Source organism: Ranitomeya imitator, chromosome 6 (assembly GCF_032444005.1).
Source record: "Ranitomeya imitator isolate aRanImi1 chromosome 6, aRanImi1.pri, whole genome shotgun sequence".
Classification (NCBI taxonomy): domain Eukaryota; kingdom Metazoa; phylum Chordata; class Amphibia; order Anura; family Dendrobatidae; genus Ranitomeya; species Ranitomeya imitator.
Window position 1 is genome coordinate 530248696 of NC_091287.1, and position 23593 is coordinate 530272288.

The following is a 23593-nucleotide window of genomic DNA, read 5'->3' on the forward strand; positions in this document are numbered from 1 at the left end:
GCAGCGCCACCACTGGGGGAATTAAGTATTTCACAGTGTCCATTCATAGCAAATGACTTCCGTGTAATGCAGGACAGCAAGAGACCTCCAGAAAGAGAGAGGGATGCTCTTTATATTCGCTCTCCACTCAGGCCACAAAATGAGGATCCTGATGAGAGGACCTCGGTCTGTTCTCCTATAGGGTGCATATACAGAAATTTTTCAAAATTTCCTTAGAGTAAGGATATATTTTCTGAAGATACACAGTTGTGTAAAATAAGTGTTTGCCCCCTTCCTGATTTTCTATTCTTTTGCATGTTTGTTGCACTTAAATGTTTCAGATTACCAAACAAATTTAAATATTAGACAAAGATAAGTAATCACAAAATGCAGTTTATAAATTAAGGGGAAAAAAATCCAAACATAGAGGGCCCTGTGTGAAAAAGTGACCCACCCCCCTACATTTAAAACATAAATTAACTGTGGTTTATCACATTTTTGGGGTGAATATTTTGAATTTCCTTGCCACACTCAGGCGTGATTACTGAAATACCTGTTCTCAATCAAAAAAAATCACTTAACTAGGACCTGCCTGACAAAGAGAAGTAGGCGAAAAGATCCTCAAAAGCTAGACATCATGTTGCAATCCAAAGAAATTCTTGAACAAATGAGAAACAAAGTAATTGAGCTCTATTAGTCTGGAAAAGGTTATAAAGCCATTTCTCAAGCTTTAGGACTCCAGCAAAGCACAGTGAGAACCATTATCCACAAATGGCAAAAACATGGAAGTGTGGTAAACCTTCTCAGGAGTGGCCAGCAGACTAAAATTACCTCAGGGGCGCAGCGACGACTCATCCAGTAGGTTACAAAAGACCCCACAACAACATCCAAAGAACTGCAGGCCTCACTTGCCTCAATTAAAGATCAGTCTTCATGAATCCACCATAAGAAAGAGAATGGGCAAAAATGGCCTGCATGGCAAAGATAAAAGACAAAAATCACTGCTGAGCAATAAGGACGTAAAGGCTCATCTCAGTTTTTCCAGAAAACATCTTGATGATCCCCAAGACTTTTGGGAGAATACTCTGCGGACTGACGAGACAAAAGATTAACTTTTTGGAAGGTGTTTGTCTCATTACATCTGGCATAGAAGTAACAAAGAATTTCAGAAAATGAACATCAAACCAGCAGTAAAATAGGATGGTGGTAGTGTGATGGTCTGGGGCTGTTTGCTGCTTCAGGACCTGGAAGACTTAATGTGGTAAATTGAACAATGAATTCTGCTTTATACCGAAAAATCATTAAGGAAAATGTCAGTCCATCTGTTCGTGACCTTAAGCTGAAGCGCATTTGGGTTATGCAGCAGGACAATGATCCAAAACACACCAGCAAACCCACCTCTGATTGACTTAAGAAAAACAAAATTAAGACTTTGAAGTGGCCTAGTCCAAGTCCTGACCTTATTCCGACTGGCAAGCTGTGACATGACCTTAAAAAGGCGGTTCATGATCGAAAACCCTCCAATATGGCTGAATTACAACAATTCTGCGAAGATGAGTGGCCAAAATTCCTCCAGAATGTTGTAAAAGACTCATTGCCAGTTATCGCAAATGCTTGACTGCCGTTGTTGCTGCTAAGCGTGGTCCAACCAGTAATTAGGTTTAGGGGGCAATCACTTTATCACACAGGGCTCTGTAGGTTTGGATTTCTTTTTCTGCATTTTGTGATTACTTGTGTTATCTTTGTCTAATATTTAAATTTGTTTGGTGATCTGAAACATTTGTGTGTGGCAAACATGCAAAATAATGGGAAATCAGGAAGGGGGCAAACGCTTTTTCACAGAACTGTATGGTATGCTGTATGTTACTGTCCACAGAGCCGGGATTTGTTAATTTGATTCTTTGTGAAGAGGTAGCCACCTTCCCACAGGGACCGGAGATACGGGCCCACCGGCTGTCTACATACAGTACACACAAATGTTGACAAGGAGAGAAGCCGTTTTTAGCAAAGACAATTCTATAGAGAGAGACAAAGACGACTTATCCATCCGCACAAAGCACCAGCTGTGGGCCCGAAACCAAAGCACAAAAGATGAACCTTCCAATGTGAGAGACATCCCCAACTTCCGTCCACGGGGGAGACAAAGCTGCGGTCTCTCTTCTTTTTTTGTTGTTGGGTCTTTTGTTGGCTTTTACATGAAATCAGTTGAAAAGAAAATATAATCCTCAGTGTGCACAAAGTACCTCAATAAAGAGGAGTCCCAAACCCGGCAGTAAAATCCTTGCTTGATACCTATTTTATTTTTACCATTAGATCCGTAAAAGAATCCATGGAAAATTTTGAAGTTTTGCCAGCCAGTTTGATCACGAGTCCAGGACCGGAGTGTGATGTCTGGATCGGCTGAAGGTCTCCTGACCCAAACTCAACCGGCTCTCATATGCCTAGCCTGTTGAGTTCACGTCTGGAGACGAACGGCCTGTCCGGATATGGCGATCCATATTCAGATAGGGGATTATTATACGTGAAAATCGTGTTGTAGCTCCAGTGTCTTAATTTAGATTAAAAAAATGCAAATTTAAATTTTTTTTTAATTTATTTATTTTTTTACATTTTGGCTGGGCTCCAGGGCACCCCCGCCGATTAATGCTCTTTGAATGCCAGTAGGGGAAGGGAAGTGACAACTACACTGAGCGCTTTTCTATCTCATAGAACTGGTTGTCACTTTGAAAGCCTAATTACCTGTAGGAGTTTCAAGCTAACTATATTATATCTTCCACAACTGAACTAAAGACTATATTAGTGCCCCCCATGGACAAAGACATGGAGTTGAAAGAGTAAAGAAGAAAAAAAAAGTACAGCTTACTAAATATTGCCTCTAAATAAAATGGTCATTTTTCTCCTATAAAAATGGACTATAAAAGTTGCTAATTTTTGCAGGGCAGCTCCGCCTACTTTTTGAACAGTGGGTGCAGCTTAGCAAAAAGGGGGACAAATTTGCTATAATTTACACCATATTCCCTAGAAGAACTGGGGAGGTTTACTATGGTCAATGTGGCCAAGTTTTAGGTTAATTTGCAGAAATAAATCTATTTAAAGCCTCTCTCAACATTTATAATAAATTTTACACACTTTTGCCACTTGCTCACCAGGAAAAGGGGTTTGACCTGGTGGAAAAGGGGCGTGATGGAAGAGAGGTGTGGTTGAAATATGGAAAAATTGCAAATTCGGAACAAATTATGGACAAAAAGTAATAGGTTGCGTCAACTTGGACTAGAGAAGCCTAAAGACGACGCATCACGATACTAGAAATTTGATATGTTTTCAAACTGTCCAGTCTAAGTTTATACTGCCTAAAATTTAGTCAGGATTTGTAAATCCGCCCAAGTTTCTTGTTCACATCAGTCTTTGACCACAGAAGGAACCATAACGAAAATAGGAAGCTTGTAAGTCATTCCAATGTCTCTACAATTGTCATGCTTTCAGCTTATGGAACAGAGTGAAAAATGCAAAAAAAAGCCTATAAGTAGAAAAGTAACATAACACTGGATGCTTTCTGCTCGTATACATCCTTACCCATAGAAATCCATTTACCGTCACATTTTGCTATCAAAAACTCTGGAGCGAGACATCCTGTGCCCCCATCCAAACATTCCTGCTTTCAAAACAGCTCATCAAACTCAAGCCTGCGCTCAAAAACTCAATAGAAGGAGCAACCCCAGATTATTAGACACTCGCCACCATCATGTCGCAGGTATGTGGAGGAGAGCATCTATTCATGGAAGCACGGCTTCCTGTTATTGGGAAAACGCGGCCTCTCATCTAAGAACTGAGGTCCTCCAAAACTAGGAATGTGCACCACCCATTCAGGAGTCAGTAAAATGCACATTAAAAGGACACGAGAAAATCTTGTGAAATAGACTTCACAAGGAAAAACTCAAATGTTCTTAATAAAATTCAAGTAGTTTAGAAAAAAATATATTTTATGACCCTAGTTGAGGATCCTCATGTCTTGAAGAAAACTGGCCAAGAAGTCTCACCCCCTAGAGGACGCAAAGAAAACTTTGGTAGGCACTACAAGGAACGTAAACCATGTGTCCCACAGATTACAGCTGATCCCTTGGTGTCCTAGCATGTAGACATTTGCTTCTTCTAAAGGGACCCTTCCGACATGTAAGGATTGTCCATAGCTCAAAAGCCCTTGAGATCTTCCTTCACCGGCGCACGACTGCTCTGCTTCCCACCTTCCTGCTTGTGAGGGAAGCAGTGCGCTTCTGAATGACCCTCAGTTCGGGCCAGTAGTATGGTTCCAACTGTGCGTTTTCCAATTCTGCCTTTGTTTGCAGCATGGGAGGTGCACAGCAAGACAGCTGATCCAATCCAGCATCAGAGCAGCCCTTACAAGCTCCAAATCCATAAGCTTGCAAGCGCTGTGTTCCCTGCTTAGGAATTTGACCACCTCAAATAGACCACAGCAGTAGTTGGTAACCTAGGCAAGGAGTAGTGCACTAAAAAAAAAAAAATTGAAAGTCGTAGCGGAGGTTATTTTTAATAAGAGGCAATTTATTTTTACAAACAATTTTCAATTTTACCCATTCAGGATGTGGAGAAAAACCCTTTCAGCTTGATCCATGGGAATGTGCCAAGACTATGCCAAAGATAGTGGTCACATAGGGATCTTAAGTGTTTGTAACAATTTGATGCATTTGATATTTCAACAAGAGATTTTACAATAAAATTAAAGGAGATCTCCGTGGCTTCATGATGGTGATCTCTTCTCCGGGAATCCTACGGTGGGTCTTAAATAGTCTCGTTATTTGTCAATATTCGCAAAAGCTTTACTCTCTAAAGACTTCTTAGATCTAAAGCTCCATAAACTTTTTAGATGAAAGCCGGCTGGACCTACTGATTTTGGGGGGTCTCCTCCAACACATGTTGTCGGGGGAGAGAAGATCGGGCAGTTGGAATTGACATGCTTTTGATTCCAAGGGAGATAGTCTGCTTCTCTGGCCGTGGATTTTTCCTCCCTTCCTGTTGAAAAAACATGAACACTCGACCAGGCCGGCAACTCGTGTATGGAAGAGTCAAGCGAGATGGCAGACAGTTATGTTGTACAGTACGTATGGGAAGCCTTAGTTATCCGAAACGTCATGCGAAATGTCGTCATCCACAACGTCCTCATCCACAACGTCCTCATCCACAACGTCCTCATCCACAACGTCCTCATCCACAACGTCCTCATCCACAACGTCGTCATCCACAACGTCGTCATCCACAACGTAAAAGCACCTTGATTAGGCGAAATTGAAAAGGATTTGAATTGGCAAAGTTTTTTTTATCGGCTCGTCACCAATATGCCAATCAACCCACAAAAAGAAGGTTTGTGTTAGCCATGTTTTCTAGGTTTCTGGGAGGTCAGGGTCTTCAGTTTATGATCGTACTGACAGGGTCAGCCTTAGGGCAGGGAATGTTAAACTGGTTACTAGCTCTCTGTTTCCCAATATAGCCAGTTCCTCCCTAGGTGTACTGGCTATACAAAGCAGACATTAACCTTGATAAGACTGGATGATTATTTTTTTTAATCTGGGGATCTATAAAGTAATAAACAATAAATAGAACCGCCATGGATCAAAGACGAGATGTCTCTGATAGTAGACCTTAACCAGGTCTTCTGTGTCGCATGCATGCAAAGTGAGCGGCACATACTGTACCATTGTGTACGTCCCGGACACAGCATTTACAACCTTCAGCTCGGAAAAAAAAACTAAATAGGACAAGGCAAATGAAGGAGCTATTTTTGGGAAGGTTCATTAACGTAGCAGCAGGAAATAGCAGTGAAGATGAATCTGCTGTGTCTGTGTGTAGACAGTGCTGGTGGGAGGATGATGAGAATTATGCTCAGTCACGAAGACCATCAAGTGAGTTTAACCACGTCATGGCGAGAGTCGTTTCACATCTCAGTGGCAACACCATAGAAGAAGTGCATTGGACCCCTGGACCATAAATGTTAGAACCCCCTCCAATGTAGATGAGAAATAAAGTGTCAGCGATGGACAAACTATGTAGTAACTTAGAACGCTCAATGGGTCAATGTGACCATACTGGACTGCAGTAAGAATTTTTGGGATGTCAACTAAAAACAACCCAAAAACTCAGAATTCTAGAAGAATCGTCTTCTAAGTTCAGAAAATGTGTCCTTTGTCCCGTGTAATGAGGAACAGACCAGGTTCATCCATCATGACAAACTTCAATCGATGGCAATGCCCTAGCTCAAATAAAAGGCTCTATTCAAATCTGTGTCCAGTAAATCTCATGATGGACACTAATGGTGTCCAAGCTGATGTCGGACCTCTATGGCATCAGTTCATCTCCAAAGGGAACAAAAATTGGCGCATATTGAAAATCAACATGCAGATCCGACTCCTCCCAAAAAAAAAAAATCATTGTGGGTTGGCGTACACATAGGATGTCAGCCAATCCCAACAATGATTTACAAGCATGGCCTAAAAACTTGACAACTCTCCCGGAATGTCTGTGAGGCTCAAGAAAAAAATGGAAGGTTCCAAGGTTCCCTGAAGAATAGGCACATTTCCTTGGTGACACTGAAAACCAGGGTGGATAAAAATCAATGTTTTTTTTTAAAAAAATCTAAAAAAATCGGATTTTTTTTATTTAAATCGGATTTTTTTTATTTAAATCGGATATTTTTTTCAATAAACTGCTTTTTGAGGAAAATATTTTACCATCCAAAGGTTCTTCCATCATGAGATAAAGCTGAGTTGTTTAACTCAGTAGAATAAAGGCTGTATATGTGTAACATTCACAATGCCATGCTCTTCCAGAGGTCTCTGTAGGATTAGTGGGCAGTTTCTCTCCTATATTTGACTCCGCAGAGGTCCCAGCCTCTTCTTCACGGCAAAAATGTTACAACATGAACAGAGTTGAGAAAAAGACCTTAATCCTATTGTTCTACAAACCTATGAATACAGAATCAACCCCTTCAGTGCCAAGTCCAAGAAGTTAGACAATATGTTTCTGATTGTTTGGAGTGGAATAGAGCTGCACAACACAAGAAGAATGTGAATCTAAGTGTGAGGAGGAGGAAGGGCAAACAGACAAGAAAATGAAAGTGAAACTTTGAGCACAATACTGCAGCATAGCCACAGACAGACAAGTCTGGATCTGTTTGTGTGTACGATCTGAGGTTTATTACATTCTTTCCTTATAATGGCAGCAGGCCGTAAAAGAGACCCAGTTTGGGAATATTTTAATGAAGCTCCTTCGCCTATCGGTAAGGCAGGCATGCGTGCAAAATGCAAACGATGCAACAAAGAGATGCAAGGCCTGGTGGCGCAAATGAGGCAACATCATGAGAAGTGCGGTGATGAAGATGACTCATCTTCAATCGATGGCAATGCCCTAGCTAGATGAAGATGACTCATCTTCATCACCGCACTTCTCATGATGTTGCCTCATTCGCGCCACCAGGCCTTGCATCTCTTTGTTGCATCATTTGCATTTTGCACGCATGCCTGCCTTACCGATAGGCGAAGGAGCTTCATTAAAATATTCCCAAACTGGGTATCTTTTACGGCCTGCTGCCATTATAAGGAAAGAATGTAATAAACCTCAGATAGTACACACAAACAGATCCAGACTTGTCTGTCTGTGGCTATGCTGCAGTATTGTGCTCAAAGTTTCACTTTCATTTTCTTGTCTGCTTGCCCTTCCTCCTCCTCACACTTAGATTCACATTCTTCTTGTGTTGTGCAGCTCTATTCCACTCCAAACAATCAGAAACATATTGTCTAACTTCTTGGACTTGGCACTGAAGGGGTTGATTCTGTATTCATAGGTTTGTAGAACAATAGGATTAAGGTCTTTTTCTCAACTCTGTTCATGTTGTAACATTTTTGCCGTGAAGAAGAGGCTGGGACCTCTGCGGAGTCAAATTCAGTTAGGTAGAAACTTTGATTTAAATCACTGATTTAAATCAAGCCTTACTGACTAGTGATTTAAATCAGTTAGATTTAAATCAAATCCACCCTGCTGAAAACACTCCAAAACTAATGCATTTAAAAGGTTCCTTGTACATGACACGGAGATACCCCATCATCAAACGGAGGTCAGGTCTCCAACTGCTCACTCAGGGCACAAAATTCGGTAAGGAGGAGAGGAGGACTGTGACAAATGTCAAAGCGAGTGCGGTTACAATCAGCTTCACACAACACAGAGTTGTCAAATAATATTGTTGGCCTTAAAGGCGACCTGTCACTTGCCATAAATCTGTATTTTATTTACTCCGTGTAAATGCCGCTGTTCTCCTGAATACAGCGATGTTTTTCTTGTTGCTGAGCCTCTCCTTTCCTGAGATACGGCCTCCTCTTTACTGAATTGAAATCTAGTGTTGTTAACCAAGTGGGTGTGAGCCTCATAAAACACGCCCACAAAAAGGAACTGAAAACAACGCCCCCTTAGCGAATAAGACTACATTTACATACAGGGAAGAGGGGGCCATATCTCAGGAACGGAGAGGCGCAGGGACAAAAGAAAAACCATCTCCAGATTCAGATTCATCCGTTCACCTTTTTTGCGTCACACAAAGACATGTGGTTGGAACCAAAGATCGCAAATTTGGACTCATCAGACCAAAGCACATATATCCACTGGTCTAATGTCCATTCCTTGTGTTCTTTAGCCCAAACAAGTCCCTTCTGCTTGTTTCCTGTCCTTAGCAGTGGTTTCCTAGCAGCTATTTTACCATGAAGGCCTGCTGCACAAAGTCTCCTCTTAACAGTTGTTGTAGAGATGTGTCTGCTGCTAGAACTTTGTGTGGCATTGACCTGGTCTCTAATCTGAGCTGCTTTTAACCTGCGATTTCTGAGGCTGGTGACTCGGATAAACTTATCCTCAGAAGCAGAGGTGACTCTTGGTCTTCCTTTCCCGTTGCGGTCCTCATGTGAGCCAGTTTCTTTGTAGCGCTTGATGGTTTTTTGCCACTGCACTTGGGGACACTTTCAAAGTTTTCCCAATTTTTCGGACTGACTGACATGCATTTCTTAAAGTAATGATGGCCACTCGTTTTTCTTTACTTAGAATTTGTATTATGGCAGGAAAAAAGCAGCTCTATTCAGTAGGACAATCAGCTGTGTATCCACCAGACTTCTGCTCAACACAACTGATGGTCCCAACCCCATTTATAAGGCAAGAAATCCCACTTATTAAACCTGACAGGGCACACCTGTGAAGTGAAAACCATTCCCGGTGACTACCTCTTGAAGCTCATCAAGAGAATGCCAAGAATGTGCAAAGCAGCCATCAAGCAAAAGGTGGCTACTTTGAAGAACCTAGAATATAAGATATTTTCAGTAGTTTCACACTTTTTTGTTAAGTATAGTCCTGAAAATACAGAAAAATCTTTAAATGAGAAGGTGTGTCCAAACTTTTGGTCTGTACTGTATACGAAAAGGTCCTCTTTAAAGGGGTTTGCCACCCTATTCTTTCACCTTACATGGTATCCGAGTGTACTATAGCACATACTTACTTAACGGTCCCCCATAACGCTGGCCAGGTCTCTAGGGTGACCATTGTTTGCAGCAGCACCAACGACGCTTCAAGAGGAGAGAACCCCGGTGGGGGACTCAGCCACCAGTACAGAGGAGTATGGGACTGTAGGCGAGTATGCATCATTTATTTTCATAGCTCGCTCAGGCTATATGTAAAATAAAAGTTAGAAAATCCCCTTAAGTCGGCCATATATATTAGATCATCGGGCCGGGGAACTAGTCGCTGCCAGACCTAAGGCATCACCAGGTTAAAAAAGGACCAGCCGTATTAACATGTTATTAAGGAAAGAAGTTTCGCTCCTGTTTTACAAGTCGGGGGACGGTTACCCTTAAAATTGAGTAACAAAATTTCAGCTCTGAAATGACAGAAGCATTTTAGGGTCACGGGCAAATGATGTAGGAAAATGGTTTGTCTTTTCCTTTTTCTCATTCCTATAGGTAGCAGAAAATCATACAACGTCCTCATGTATAAAATGACTGCTCTCCTCCATCCGGGCCCCCGAGGGCCCCGCACAGCACAGCTCAGCTCAGCATCGGCTCTGTCATAAAGTGTTCATTTCATGCAGGAGAGATCTCCTCGTCCCGTCGCCTGGCAGCTACCCGCGCTGGACGGTGGTGAACCAGAGTCGGTTGCCATGGCAACTGCTTCATCCCGCGCGCTGGCGAAACCCTTGGCGAAGAGCATCAAAGCGGCACTAATTTAGGGCTGACACTAATGCAAAAGATTAAAGAAGAAAAAAAAAAAAAAAGCTGTAAACGTCCGACCTTCAAAGATGAGAGAGAAAAAGACGACGCGCAACTCCCGGTAAAGGACACAATGCCTCCTCCTTAAAGGGATCATCTGACTTCTAAGATAACGTTAAAGACATCACACGCTTTGGCGTAGACCACTCCGATGAGCCATTATTTTTTCTTTGAGGGGGGTCACCTGACTGCTGAGGCCAATGATTGGCGGCAGCTGTCAGGTGATTGGAGTGGGACGTCATTGGTTGAGGTCACCTGACCACTGCAGACAATCTTAGCCTTACTTTTCAGTTTTTGCTGGCACGGCACAGAATATCTGATGAATTGGAATGGGAACATTCATGGTTCGATCCTTTCCTCCACAGTTATATTCAGATGCATTTGTAACCTTAGGACATACCCCAGTCCACCTGTGACAGAGGCCCAGATCTGCAGACAGGACAGTCCCGCTGGATCCAGGATGGTCAGGAGGTATAGTATTACATACAGTATAGTGGTATCACTTATGTACAGTTTGGCGGAATTACATATATATATATATATATATATATATATATATATATATATATATATATATATATATGCAGCTTTTTACATTAAAAAAGGTCTCACATGGGTGGGGGAGACCCACGTAGCTCGTTGCCCATGGCCCCACTGGCTCTGGGCAGATGTTTTGAACGCTTGAGTTGCATAAATCTTGAAAGTTCTGCTTCTCTACAAACTAGTATAAGAATGTGACAGAAGCCGGAGGTGCAAGACACCGAGTGCCAGCGCTCCGTACCCGCGGGTGACATATAAGCCATGTGTGAATATAGGGAATACAGGAGTGTTACCCTCCGCCCGTCACACGCCGACACTCGCAATATATGCGACTGGCCGGGTGCTGACAGCAGGTCACGGCTCTTATAAAACGGACGGTTAGGTCCGAGCAGCACATCCGCCGCTCGCCACCTCACTACATCAACTCCGCGTGAAGCTTAGGAGGGTTAAGCTCTTTGGATAGAAGAAGAAGAAAAAAGAAGAAGTGGTTATTGAACGGATAATCCAGCTGCTAAAACTGATAATATACCGCAGCCAGGACTAAGCCGCGGTTATAATTTGGCTAATGAACGGAACTGGATCGTTATCCACAAACTAATTAAAAAATATTACGTTAATGTGCAATATCGTCACCTGGAGAGGTCAGATCTAAAAGGGAGTACTTAGTTTTCATAAGCGCTTATCAAACCTTCTTTAAAAGAGGACTTGCGTGCGTTCTGGTTCTGTTTTTATGGTAAAAAAAAAAAATGTAATAAAAAAATGTAAAAATAAATTTGAAAAATATATAAGTAATTTGGTCTTTTAGACATGAAAAATCGAAGTCAGCAAGGGGTTACTATTCACAAGACCTCGCCAAATCGTCATTTGCACATACAAAAAACGTAAACATGGAAACAAGTTCATCTCCCCGACCCAAGCAATCTAATCAGCAAATATTTCCACAGGGTTATGTTAAAGATTATTCCCATCGTCCTAGATGGATACATTGTCGGATAGAGCTTGGAAAGACAAGTACTTTTTGCAATTTACGGCTTGTTAAAATTCACAGCTGTTCGTAAGATATTAACACTTGTGTTTACAACCCATTACCTAGGAGACCGACCACCGTTACGGTCTAGCTTATAGTTTAAGCACTGCACTGAAGCTGGCCAGGATTAGGAGGCAATAGTGCGCTCTAAAGATCCTGGCCAGATTTAAAACAGCGCTTACATGCTTATTAGGAAAGAGCTTGTAAGCACTGCACATGTTCCGCTGTCTAGCAGCGGTGGTCGGTCTCCAAAGCAACAAGTTATAATCAAAAGTGTTTATATCTCAAAAACTGTTGAAAGTTTTAATAAGCAGTAAATTGCAAAATTGTTTGTATTTACAAGCACTATACAATAGTATTTATGTATGAAGATGGGAAAGTCATTTAAGTCATTATTTTTGTCTGTACTGCCTAGGAGTGCACAAGAAAAATAAGTTGCAAAGGCTAAATAATATTCCGCCCCTCCCCAGCCTGCCTAGTATCAAGGTCCCTGCATTGTTTAACTAGGCACATCACAATACATTAAAGCTGTGGCTGTGCCTGGTTCCATAGCTTTGTCCTACTTACTAAGCTACAGAACCAGGCACAGCCATGACAAGTACCTTTGTCACAAATATACAGCATCAAGGGATGTAACATCAAAGCATAACAATAATGGGGCTGTATGAATTTTGATTTTTGCAAATTGATCATTGATGGTTCCTTTTGGATTTCTTTCAAAGGAGTAAAATTGAATTACTGAATTTGGCCACTTACCTCGGGTGTTAGTTGCCATATCAGCTACTTTCTGAAAGGCATCCAGGAACGCGGCAGCCGCCACCACGGTGGTCCTAAAGGAGAGAATAATAGTTATTAGGCACTTATTACTCTGATCTCTCGGAAAGCTGGGTGACGAGATGCAACACAGGCCGCATTGGTCCAAAAAAATTACAGATTAAACTTTTTTTTTTCTTAGGCCGCATTGGTCCAAAAAAATTACAGATTAAACTTTTTTTTTTCTTGGAAGTTTAATCTATCGGTCTGAAGCCAGTAATGGCCACATCATGGTCAGATTAGCAGAAGCACATAATGGATGGCACCTGGCGTTTCCATATAACAATATGTCTAATTAAACGACAATAGCGTTCACTCAGTCAGAGACACAGCAGGAGGCAACGCCAATGAAATTACAAGATGGAGCTGAGCCCACAGGGAAGAAATAGAGGTCACTGCGAAGCCATTCATCTGATGTTCTACACGGGGTTAATAAAGCCTCGTTATGTGACGGCAGGAGCCACAAAGTGGTCTGAAGACTATGCGGACCACAACCTGGACATTTCACAGAGGATAACAGTTACTGGAGTAGGTGTATGTGCAGTCCTATGTAAATCCAGAGAGGTCATCATCACCAGTTATGGCAAGTGACAGATCTTAAATTCAGCACTACGTGAGCGAGCAGGTAAATGAGCGAGTGTACGAAGAATTATACACATACTGTACGAAGAATTATACACACATACTGTACAAAGAATTATACACATATACTGTACAAATAAGTATACACATACTGTATGAAGAATTCTACACATACTGTACAAAGAATTATACATATATACTGTACAAAGAATTACACACATATACTGTACGAAGAATTCTACACATATACTGTACAAAGAATTATACATATACTGTACAAAGAATTACACACACATACTGTACAAAGAATTATACATATACTGTACAAAGAATTACACACACATACTGTACAAAGAATTATACATATACTGTACAAAGAATTATACACACATACTGTACAAAGAATTATACACATATACTGTACAAATAAGTATACACATATACTGTACAAAGAATTACACACATATACTGTACGAAGAATTCTACACATACTGTACAAAGAATTATACATATACTGTACAAAGAATTACACACACATACTGTACAAAGAATTATACATATACTGTACAAAGAATTATACATATATACTGTACAAAGAATTATACATATACTGTACAAAGAATTATACATATATACTGTACAAAGAATTATACATATACTGTACAAAGAATTATACATATATACTGTACAAAGAATTATACATATACTGTACAAAGAATTATACATATATACTGTACAAAGAATTATACATATATACTGTACAAAGAATTATACATATACTGTACAAAGAATTATACATATACTGTACAAAGAATTATACATATACTGTACAAAGAATTATACATATACTGTACAAAGAATTATACATATATACTGTACAAAGAATTATACATATATACTGTACAAAGAATTACACACACATATACTGTACAAAGAATTAGGCTACGTTCACATTTGCGTTGTGCGCCGCTGCGTCGGCGACGCAACGCACAACGCAAATCAAAACGCACGCAAAAACGCTGCGTTTTGCAACGCATGCGTCGTTTTTTGCCGAAATTTCGGCGCAAAAAAAATTCAACTTGTTGCGTTTTCTTTGCCCGACGCTTGTAGCAAAAAAAACGCATGCGTCGCACAACGCAGCACAACGCATGTCCATGCGTCCCCCATGTTAAATATAGGGGCGCATGACGCATGCGTCGCCGCTGCGTTTCCCGACGCTGCGTCGGGAAACGCTAATGTGAACGTAGCCTTACACACACATATACTGTACAAAGAATTACACACACATACTGTACGAATTACACACATACTGTACAAAGAATTACACACACATACTGTACAAAGAATTACACACACATACTGTACAAAGGATTACACACACATACTGTACAAAGGATTACACACACACACTGTACAAAGAATTACGCACACACACTGTACGAAGAATTACACACACACTGTACAAAGAATTACACACACATACTGTACAAAGAATTACGCACACTGTACAAAGAATTACACACACATACTGTACAAAGGATTACACACATACTGTACAAAGGATTACACACACTGTACAAAGAATTACACACACACACTGTACGAAGAATTACACACACACTGTACGAAGAATTACACACACTGTACAAAGAATTACACACACACTGTACAAAGAATTACACACACACTGTACAAAGAATTACACACACACTGTACAAAGAATTACACACACACACTGTACAAAGAATTACACACACACACTGTACAAAGAATTACACACACACACTGTACAAAGAATTACACACACACACTGTACAAAGAATTACACACACACACTGTACAAAGAATTACACACACACTGTACAAAGAATTACACACACATACTGTACAAAGAATTACACATACTGTACGAAGAATTACACACACATACTGTACAAAGAATTACACACACATACTGTACAAAGAATTACACACACATACTGTACAAAGAATTACACACACTGTACAAAGAATTACACACACTGTACAAAGAATTACACACACACTGTACAAAGAATTACACACACTGTACAAAGAATTACACACACTGTACAAAGAATTACACACACATACTGTACAAAGAATTACACACACATACTGTACAAAGAATTACGCACACATACTGTACGAAGAATTACACACACTGTACAAAGAATTACACACACTGTACAAAGAATTACACACACACTGTACAAAGAATTACACACACATACTGTACAAAGAATTACACACACATACTGTACAAAGAATTACACACACATACTGTACAAAGAATTACACACACATACTGTACAAAGAATCACACACACATACTGTACAAAGAATTACACACACATACTGTACGAAGAATTACACACACATACTGTACGAAGAATTACACACATACTGTACGAAGAATTACACACACATACTGTACGAAGAATTATACACATATACTGTACAAAGAATTATACACAAACTGTACAAAGTAGTATACACATATACTGTACAAAGAATTATACACATACTGTACGAAGAATTATACACATACTGTACAAAGAATTATACACAAACTGTACAAAGTAGTATACACATATACTGTACAAAGAATTATACACATACTGTACGAAGAATTATACACATACTGTACAAAGAATTATACACATATACTGTACAAAGAATTATACACATATACTGTACAAAGAATTATACACATATACTGTACAAAGAATTATACATACTGTACGAAGAATTATACATATATACTGTACAAAGAATTATACACAAACTGTACAAAGTAGTATACACATATACTGTACAAAGAATTATACACATACTGTACGAAGAATTATACATATATACTGTACAAAGAATTATACACATATACTGTACGAAGAATTACACACACACTGTACAAAGAAGTATACACATATACTGTACGAAGAATTATACATATATACTGAATGAAGAATTACACACACACTGTACTAAGAATTATACACATATACTGTACACAAATTCTACATATATACTGTACAAAGAATTCCACACAAACTGTACAAAGAATTATACACATATACTGTATGAAGAATTATACATATATTGTAGAAAATTATACATATATACTGTACGAAGAATTATACACATATACAGGCTTGGACTGTCCCACAGGGGACTGGTAAATCCCCAGGTGGGCCCTCTACATGAGAAGTACTTGGCCCAATACATTTAATTCACTATGTAGAGACAAAGGCGGCGTCTCATCATTCCTCCACCAAACTACCTAGTGTGTTATCATACAGAAGACAAAGTAAATCTGTGAATGAGGGTAATTAATATTTGCATGTAGCTGAACAGTGGCCCCCCAGAGCCAGTGTTACTGATGGGTCTTTGCCACCCCGGTCCGACACTTTCTAAAGAGAGAGATCAAATGTCTGGGAGGGTTCGAAAAAAAAAAAAAAAAAGGCAGCGGAAACAGTGTAGAGCGAGGAGGAAAATGTGGAGCTCCTGACAAACAGGTGTGTGAATCTGAGATAAATGGAGCAATAGATAAATAAATGATAGAAAATAATAGATAGATAATAGATAAATAGATAATAGATAGAAAATAAAAAATAGATAGATAATAGATGATAGATAACAGATAGCTGATAGATAGAGATAGATAGATAGATAGATAGATAGATAGATAGATAGATAGATAGATAGATAGATAGATAGATGATGGATAGAGATAGATAATAAATGATAGATACATAGATACATAGAAAATAGATAGATAGATAGATAATAGATAGATAATAGAAAATAGATAGATGATAGATAATAGATGATAGATAGATAATAGATGATATATAGATAAACTGCTTCCTATTTCCTTGGTCTCTGGATGTAGAAGTTACAGGCAGGACAGCTTTCCGCTCCTTATTTTGTACACCCGCCGGCGTGTGCAGACAGGGGCCGCGGTATTTCCGGGCGACATGGGGGCATGTTTCGCTCTTTGCTCGCTCTCAGTCCGCGCTCTTCTGTTACTATGGAGACAGCTCTATCCTTTGTGCCGGTGATGGGGTTGCTGAGCAGAGAGGATTGCGCACAGGAGACGTCAGCCTCTCCCCCCGTCAGCGACCCAGTTTCAGAACGCCCAGACTAGCACTTTCATTGACAAATTGTCACGTCTCGTAGAGCTCAACCTAATGCCGGTCATCCGCCGTCCACCGCAGACCGGCAGCGTCTCCTCCGGGTCTAATATGAGGAGGTAGAATATTTCTATCAATAGGAGAATATAGACGTCCAGTCATTATAAGGGGCCAGTGAGGCACAGCTGCCACTTCTTTTCCCCCCCTACCCCGTGACTTTGTGCTGTGTTACACTGGTGCCATTGCTGTACAGAAAATGGGCTGACTTTGGTCTTGATAAAACACAGTGGACCTACACCAGCAGATGACATGGCACCCCAAACCATCACTGATTGTGGAGACTTCACACTAGACCTCGGAAATCGAGGTCCCTGAGTCTGGAGGAAGAGTGGGGAGGCCACAATCCAAGCTGCTGGAGGTCTAGTGTGAAGTCTCCACAATCAGTGATGGTTTGGGGAGCCATGTCATCTGCTGGTGTAGGTCCACTGTGTTTTATCAAGACCAAAGTCAGCGCAGCCGTCTACCAGGACATTTTAGAGCACTTCATGCTTCCCTCTGCCAACAAGCTTTTTGTAGATGGACATTTCATTCTCCAGCAGGACTTGGCACCTGTCCACACTGAGAAAAGTACCAATACCTGGTTTACAAACAACAGTATCACTGTGCTTGATTGGCAGCAAACTCGTCTGACCTTAACCCCATAGTGAATCTATGGAGTATTGTCAAGAGGAAGATGAGGCACCAGACCCAACAATGCAGATGAGCTGAAGGCTTCTATCAAAGCAACCTGGGCTTCCATAAACCCTCAGCAGTGCCACAGGCGATCACCTCCATGCCACGCCACATTGATGTAGTTATTTATGGAAAAGGAGCCCCGACCAAGTATTACTTATATTACAAGTATTACTGAACATACATTTCAGTAGGCCAACATTTAGGAATTTGAAATCACTTTCTCAAGCTGGCGTTATAAAGTATTCTAATTTACTGAGATAATGACTTTTGGGTTTTCATTGGCTGCAAGCCATAATCATCAACATTAACAGAAATAAACACTTGGAATAGATCATTCTGTTTGTAATGACTCTATATAATATAGGAGTTTCACTTTTTGTATTGAAGAACTGAAATAAATTACGGTAACTTTTTGATGATATTCTAATTTTGTGAGAAATACGGTACTTGTATATGTGTCTCCCAGTAATATAGGCTGGATGTGAGCTCTGTGACTCTCCCAGTAATATAGGCTGGATGTCAGCTCTGTGCGTCTCTCCCAGTAATATAGGCTGGATGTCAGCTCTGTGTCTCCCAGTAATATAGGCTGGATGTAAGCTCTGTGTCTCTCCCAGTAATATAGGCTGGATGTGAGGTCTGTGTCTCCCAGTAATATAGACTGGATGTGAGGTCTGTGTCTCTCCCAGTAATATAGGCTGGATGTGAGCTCTGTGTCTCTCCCAGTAATATAGGCTGGATGTAAGCTCTGTGTCTCTCCCAGTAATATAGGCTGGATGTGAGCTCTGTGTGTCTCCCAGTAATACAGGCTGGATGTGAGCTCTGTGTCTCTCCCAGTAATATAGGCTGGATGTGAGCTCTGTGTCTCTCCCAGTAATATAGGCTGGATAAGAGCTCTGTCTCTCTCCCAGTAATATAGGCTGGATGTGAGAAGTGTCTCTCCCAGTAATATAGGCTGGATGTGAGCTCTGTGTCTCTCCTAGTAATATAGGCTGGATGTGAGCTCTGTGTCTCTCCCAGTAATATGGGCTGGATGTAAGCTCGGTGTCTCCCAGTAATATAGGCTGGATGAGAGCTCTGTGTCTCTCCCAGTAATATAGGCTGGAAGTGAGCTCTGTGTGTCCTCCAGTAATATAGGCTGGATGTGAGCTCTGTGTCTCCCAGTAATATAGGCTGGATGTGAGCTCTGTGTCTCTCCCAGTAATATAGGCTGGATGTGAGCTCTGTGTCTCTCCCAGTAATTATAAGCTGAACGTTCGTTCTGTGAGTATTTGCTTTCATATAACAGCACAGTTTCTATCCCACATGTGCTTTTCTCCTTTTCCACAGACTTACCAATGTCCTCCAAGATACTATCTGCCATTTCCACTGCAGCTCTATGTATATCCCTCTCCACCAGAGAGAGCTGTCAGAAGAAGGAGCTCTAATATATCTGTAAGGTTTCTGCAGAGCACTCAGCGAGATAAAGGACTTGCTCCTTTTGAAGAAGCAAAATGGTAGAACATTTCTAATGAAGACTATTTAGAAATTTGCTTCACTTTGTAATTAGGACTCATGTATGCAATAAAAATAATTATATACAAAAAGGTGTAGATGGCCTATACAGGGGTTATCCACGAATGTAATAAAATGCCCCCCATCATGTAATTCAAGTGACTGTCTGTCCTAGTCATGCGTCAGATCGGGTCACAATCTGAAAAACTGCAGCTCCTAAGACCTATGTCTCAGCTGAAAGATGACCAGTATGGTAAGAATACCTACCTCCATGTGCTAAGGAGAACTGTGTGCCAGGAGAACTAATACATTTTTTCCTTGGCTGACTGAGCACAAAAGATTTCTTCTACAGCATTTTTCCTTCATGTCCAGCCACTCAAGTCAAGAAGAAGATTTATCTCTTCTCCTGTCACAGCCCCTCTCCGGCAGCTCCAGGATGTGTACTGACGGCACAGCTCAGTGGCAGAATACGCAGCCGCTATGGGGCCCGTGAGTCGGAGCCCAATTCAAGTATCGGCACCCCCCACCCCCATCTCTTGGCTGGCATTGCACCTTAAAATGTATCGGCATCCTGGATGCTAATATACTTGAAAGCTATGATGGAACAAGAAGAAGTCAACACCCTCCTCCATCATCCTCCCTCTGCATCTGAGCTCTCAAGTCTCAGCGCAGTGGGTGCAATGACGTCTCTACATTGCTCCCACTGAGTACTATGGTGCAGAGTTTTACAACTCATGCTACGGAGACTGGAATAAAGCAGAAATGAAGAGAGAGGAGTATGTTTTTCTTTAAATCAATGAGTGTATTGTAGGGGCCATTATACTGTTTGGAGAGATATGTGGGGCCCGTTATACTATATAGAAGTCTATGTGGGGCCCATTATACTATATGGAAGGATATGTGGGGGCTATTATACTACATGGAAGGATATGTGGTTACCCATTATACAATATGGAGGGCTATGTGGGGCCCATTATACTATATGAAAGGATATGTGGGGGCCATTATACCACATGGAAGGGTATGTGGTTACCCATTATACAATATGGAGGGCTATGTGGGGCCCATTATACTATATGAAAGGATATGTGGGTCCCATTATACAATATGGAGGGCTATGTGGGGCCCATTATACTATATAGAAGGCTATGTGGGGGCCATTATACTAAATGGAAGGGTATGTGGTTACCCATTATACAATATGGAGGGCTATGTGGGGCCCATTATACTATATGAAAGGATTTGTGGGTCCCATTATACAATATGGAGGGCTATGTGGGGCCCATTATACTATATGAAAGGATATGTGGGTCCCATTATACAATATGGAGGGCTATGTGGGGCCATTATACTATATGAAAGGATATGTGGGTCCCATTATACAATATGGAGGGCTAAGTGGGGCCCATTATACTATATGGAAGGATATGTAGTGTCCCATTATAAAATATGGATGGATATGTGGGGCCCACTATACTATATGGGAGGATATGTGGGGTCCATTATACTATATGGAAGGATAAGTGGGGCCCATTATACTATATGGAAGTATATGTGGGGTCCATTATAAAATATGGAGGGCTATGTGGGGCCCATTATACTATATGGAAGGATATGTGGGTCCCATTATACAATATGGATGGCTATGTGTAGGCCATTATAATATTTGAAGGGCTATGTAGGGGCCAATATACTATACGGAGGGCTATTTGGGAGCCACTATACTATTTGGAGGGCTAGTCGGGGCCATTATGCTGTGAGCAATTATACAGTGTGGAGGTTTGTATGAAGTCTATCATACTTTACAGAGGGTTGTGTGGGGGCCGTTGTGCTGATTGAAGGGCTGTGCGGGGGCCATCATACTGTTTGGAGGGCTAGTGGAGATCAATATACAGTGTGGATGGTTGTGTTCGGGCCATCATACATCATACTGTGTGGAGCGGTGTGAGACGTTATACTCTCGAGGGCTGTGTGTGGGGGGGGGGGCATCATATTGTGTGAAGGGCTGTGTTGGGGGTCACAAACTTTATTAAGTTCACCATACTTTGCCAGAGGGGGGGGAGGGGGGGTTAAGAATCGGAAGTGAAGTAGGGTCCACATACTCTGCGTGTGGAGGATACTGTAGAGAAATTCACTGTGGGGGTAGCATACTGTGTTTAGAGGGCAGTTTTGTTGGCACCATACTTTATGGGGGCAATAAAAGTGAATCTATGGATTCAATAGGAGGAAAATTACTTTGTGAGAGCTGCATGTGAAATATGCTCTTCTGTGACCTCGCCGAATATTAATTTTTTATTGGGGGGAGGGCCAATTATAACTTCTGCTATGGGGCTCTATATTACAGCTCCTCTGTCAGTTAAAACACAGATCTCGAATACACGTATAATATGACGCTACTTAGTACACAAATTTAAGACAGCCCACCAGCCACGACAAGGCGACCTTTCTTGGATGGGATCCTAAACCTAATAATTATGAGAGCCCCGAGCTAAAAAGCTCCAAACTTAAAGGGCAGGTAGCAACTAGCATGTTAGGGATGAATGAAACAAATATTAAACTTTATATTTGTACAGACAATCTGGGTAAAAACAAAAAACTTATATACTTATACACACACACATACCAGGGGAGGTTTTGTGTGGACGTCTCGATCATTCATACTTTTGATTACTTCTTCCAGACTACTCACCTGAGCTGTGACTGCAGTTTTCCAGCTTTATTAATAAAATCTTCCCAAACTGGGTAACTTCCCTAAAAGAGACAAACAAAAAAATATATATTATTGATCACGCAATGTATTTTATAGGTCAACTCAGTCATTTTTATGTTGATTTTTTCATTGTCAACATGAAGTGGTGAATTCTGAACTTACGGTAGTTCCGGATGTGATCAGAGAAAACGCAAAACAGGCAGAAAACAGGCGGAATATTAGTAACCGTATGAAACAGATTTAGGCCAAAACAAAGCTCTAAGGCTTCTTTCACACTTGCGTCGGTACAGGTCCGTCCCTAAGAATCGGCGCGACGTACCGACGCACGTTGTGAATATTTGGCACGACGTGGGCAGCGGATGCAGTTTTTCAACGCATCCGCTGCCCATTCTGAAGTCCGGGGAGGAGGGGGCGGAGTTTTTGCCACGCATGCGCGGTAGGAAATGGCGTAGGAAATGGCGGATCCAACGTACGAAAAAACGTTAGATTGAACGTTTTTTCGTGCCGACAGTCCACCAAAACACGACGACTTGTATTCTCTGCTCCCCGTTACAGAATGGTTTCTACAACGTAGCAGTATGTGGCTTCGATTGCCTAAAAAATGGAAATATATCAGCTATTTTTGGTGTTACTTATTAGGTGCAGAAAACTATACTCCACTAATATTGAGAAGATTAATACATGATCAAAAGGAAAAAACACAGTCCGTGGACATAGATGTTGTCTCTGTAAAGAAGCAGCCATGTTTTCTAATGTCATAAAACTCTTTTAAAGGACTTTTTGTGATTACTATAAAGATCTGAGCAATGCCAATCAATGCAGAAGGAAACTTCAGTCCTGCCAGTCAAAATTTAAAAGGGGTTGTCTCATCATGTTCTTAAAAAGAGGTGGTCGTCACCAAGTCAGAAGTGGTCACCCCCCCACCCAAGGCAAGGTGTCACTTTGGAGGACCTCTCACAGATCCAACCAGGGCCGGACTGGCCATCGGGCAGTTCTGGCAAATGCTAGAAGGGCCGGTGGCAGTAGTGGGCCGCTCGAGTGTGCCGCTGTCGGCACACTCCCCCCGCTGTCGGCACACTCCCGGCCCCGCATTCAACGTTGAACGCAATGACGAATGCAACAGTTGAATGCAATAATGGAGGAGAGAGCGTCTGCTGTCGCTCCCTCTCCCATCATTCCCCGCTCTGCCTGCCGCTGACACTGCGGGTGCGCGATGACGTCATATCATCGCGCACCTGCTGTGTGACCGGGCAGG

At 41.3% G+C, this 23593-nt stretch overlaps 1 protein-coding gene across 7 annotated transcripts in view; it reads right to left on the reverse strand.

The window, feature by feature from the left end:
- The window catches only part of MTSS1 (MTSS I-BAR domain containing 1), a 143637-nt gene that overhangs the window by 92638 nt on the left and 27406 nt on the right, over positions 1–23593 (reverse strand). For all 7 annotated transcript variants that reach the window (XM_069731873.1, XM_069731879.1, XM_069731876.1 and 4 more), the window contains exons 2-3: positions 22318–22379; positions 12610–12683 (exon numbers count right to left, since the gene is read on the reverse strand). In XM_069731873.1, coding sequence (XP_069587974.1) covers positions 12610–12683; positions 22318–22379 — 136 coding nt within the window. The remainder of the gene's footprint in view (positions 1–12609; positions 12684–22317; positions 22380–23593) is intronic.